At 44.6% G+C, this 2,992-nt stretch overlaps 1 gene segment (V, D, J or C); it reads right to left on the bottom strand.

Annotated features, from left to right (window-relative positions):
• Nucleotides 1-904: 904 nt before the first annotated feature.
• LOC101024237 lies at nt 905-1,656 on the bottom strand. The segment is given in 2 exon segments: nt 905-1,501; nt 1,588-1,656. Coding segments are annotated over 2 exon segments (456 nt in total).
• Between the last annotated feature and the right edge of the window lie 1,336 nt (nt 1,657-2,992).

The raw sequence follows: 2,992 nt of genomic DNA, 5'->3' as shown, positions 1-2,992 counted from the left end.
TTTATTGTGCCCATTATGTTATGTCTCATCATGCTCCCACCTTCTGCCCTCCCATCCTTCTAAGTCTGCAATGTCTATAATTTCTCTCTACATGTCCTTGTGTACACACTGTTTACCTCGCACTTGTAAGTAATAATGTGTGACACGTGACATTCTGTTTGTGAGGTAATTCACTAATTATATTGTCCCTCAATTCTATGCATCTTGCTGCAAAAGACACAGTTTCATTCCTTATTGTGGCTGGCTAGTATTGAATTGTGCATACATGCTATATTCTTTTATAAAATCATCCGTTGGAGGACACTCTGTTTGACACATGTGCTACTGAGAATAGTTTTATGGTAAGCATAGAAGTGTGGGTATCTTCTAGAAATAATGGTTATTTTCCTTTTGGTAGTTACGCAGCAGTGGGATTGTTGGACCAAATGGCAGGTCTATTTCTAGTTTTCTGGGAAATCTCCACACCGTTCTCCATAGAGGTTGTCCTCGTCCACATCCTCATCAGCAGTGTCTGAGAGTTGCCTTTATTTCCCATCCTCACCAACATCTGATAGTTTTGAGTTTTTAGTAATAGTCATTACAACTGGTGGAAGATGATATCTTATTGTGATTTTAATTTGCATATCCCTGATGGTCAGTGATGTTGAGCATTGTTTATATATTTATTATCCATTTCTATGTGTTCTTTTGAAAACGTCTACTCATGTCCTTTGCTCATTTTAGTGGGGTTATTTGGTGCTTGTTGCTGTTGTTGTTGTAGATTTGTTTGAGTTCCTTGCGAATTCTTCATGTTAGTTCCCATCACAGGGAAAGTGTGCAAAAGTTTTTTGTCATTCTGCAAATTGCCTATTCACTCTGTTGTTTTGAAAAAAAATCTTCAGGTTAATTAAGTCTCATCTGTCTATTTTTTTTTTTTTTTTTTTTAGATAACAGGAACCTTTCCTGCTGAATCGTTGTCAAACAGGAAACAGCTTCTGCTTGCATGAACCACTAACAGGGGACATGCCATTCATTAGTAAAGAAGAGGGGGGAAGACAAGGGTCTGAGTCAGGTGGGGATAAGAAACCCAGACCCTGTCAGGAAAAGGCATCTCAGCTACACTTTCCTGTTCTGCATTGGTGGGGAGGGAGCACCCCTGAGAAGCAGCCTGAGTTCTTGTATAGGAGGCATCCTGGGCTGTGTCTCTGTGGTACCCGTGCACAGTAATATGTGGCTGTGTCCACAGGGTCCATGTTGGTCATTGTTAGAACCACCTGGTTTTTGGAGGTGTCCTTGGAGATGGTGAGCCTGCTCTTCAGCGATGTGCTGTAGTATTTACTATCATTCCAATAAATGCTTGCAAGCCATTCCAGGGCCTTCCCTGGGGGCTGACGGATCCAGCCCACACCTGTTCCAGAAGTGCTGATTGAGAACCCAGACAAGGTGCAGGTCAGCGTGAGGGTCTGTGTGGGTTTCACCAGCGCAGGACCAGACTCCTTCAAGGTCACCTGGGACAAGACCCCTGTGGAGAAAGCATAAGAAGATGAAGCCCACAAAGAAAAGAGCAAATGTTTCCCTTCTGAAGTCGTCCCTGACCACAGCACTCACAGGACGGGACGGTCAGTAGCAGGAGTGTGTAGCAAAGCGTGTCCATGGTGGGGCACAGGATTCACTGAGCTGGGCCCCGTGCTCGGCTTTTCAACCCACAGGAGGGTGGAGCTGGTGGAGATTTGCATCCCCTCATCTGAGCCCTACTCTATGGGGTGCACTCAGGTCTCAGAACTCAGTAGGGGAGTGCCTCTGTGGTGAGGAGTAGTGAGGAGCAGTGAGCCCTCAGATGTGGGTGTCCACATGTGCTCTCCATTGGGGACACCGTCTCATTTCAGGACCATAGCTTTCAGTCAAGGCTGTGACACTCCTGCTTCTGCAGACAGGATCTTCTTGGATGCTCATGCAGGGGACATGCAACCTTCTGGTTTTAGTTCTAGAGGATTAGAGTAGAAATCAAGAGAGCTGCCGTTCTTCCTCCCTTCAAGAGAAATGATGGTGGGCATCTGGTAGAGCAGGGGGCTCCCCACAAGCATTCTGATCAAAATCCTCTTTGATTAGGGGGAAAGTGATGATTTAAAAAAAAAAAAGCTGAAGAGAATAAATAATAAACATTTGTAAATAATTTTGTAAAGATGTGAGTGTGCAGCTGTCAATCATCATTCGTGATCACCACTGAAGAGAAAGTGTTAAAGTGAGAAGATGGAATCCCTGTGACAACATTTGTGAATCCCTAGATCCAGGCCACTAGAGACAGGGGATGAGCTGCTCCTCATGAGCGTGGGAATGACCACATTTCCATGTCTCCTCCCTGTGGACATAAGTTTGCTACTCAACAGTTGTCATCCCCCTCCGCCTGTGGATTTCAGGGAGGGCAGGTCAAGGAATTTCTGGGACTGGATGCTCAGAGTTAATCTGAAAACTACACTTTCTTGTTCCCTGATGAGGGCCCTTTTCAGGTGTCTTCATATAATGAATGTTTGTTAACAAAATAACCCAGTAAATACATGAAAACAAACTTTTTCAGAGGAGTCATATATCTGCCTGTAGTCTCTGCATGTAGAACTATAAACCACTGCTTTTAACAAGAAGGCAAAGGCTTCAGTTAGAATTAAAAATAAAATGCAGACCTGCACATTGTTAGGGCTGGAGTCCATACTGCTTGTATTCTGAGCTAATTTTGCCACACAGCAGTTCAGCATCAGACAGGCATGCTTATGTGAAGGAGTCATTGTGGGGACATTTGTAGTTTTCTGAGGGAAGAGTCCACAAAGCAATGTGTGTGCTTGTCTGAGGGAGGAGTCCACGCGGGGACAGATGTGTGCACATATCTGAAAGTAATTGCCCATTTAGGGACAGTGTGAGCTAGTCTGAACTGGACTTTGGGGAAAACTTTTCTCAGTTAAGGGAAGATGAGAATCCTCTGGGTGACCTGCTTGTGAGGAAGGAAACTGACTCACATGGG

This window comes from Papio anubis, unplaced genomic scaffold (genome assembly GCF_008728515.1).
Source record: "Papio anubis isolate 15944 unplaced genomic scaffold, Panubis1.0 scaffold928, whole genome shotgun sequence".
Lineage (NCBI taxonomy): Eukaryota > Metazoa > Chordata > Mammalia > Primates > Cercopithecidae > Papio > Papio anubis.
This window is presented reverse-complemented; position numbering and strand designations above follow the sequence as displayed.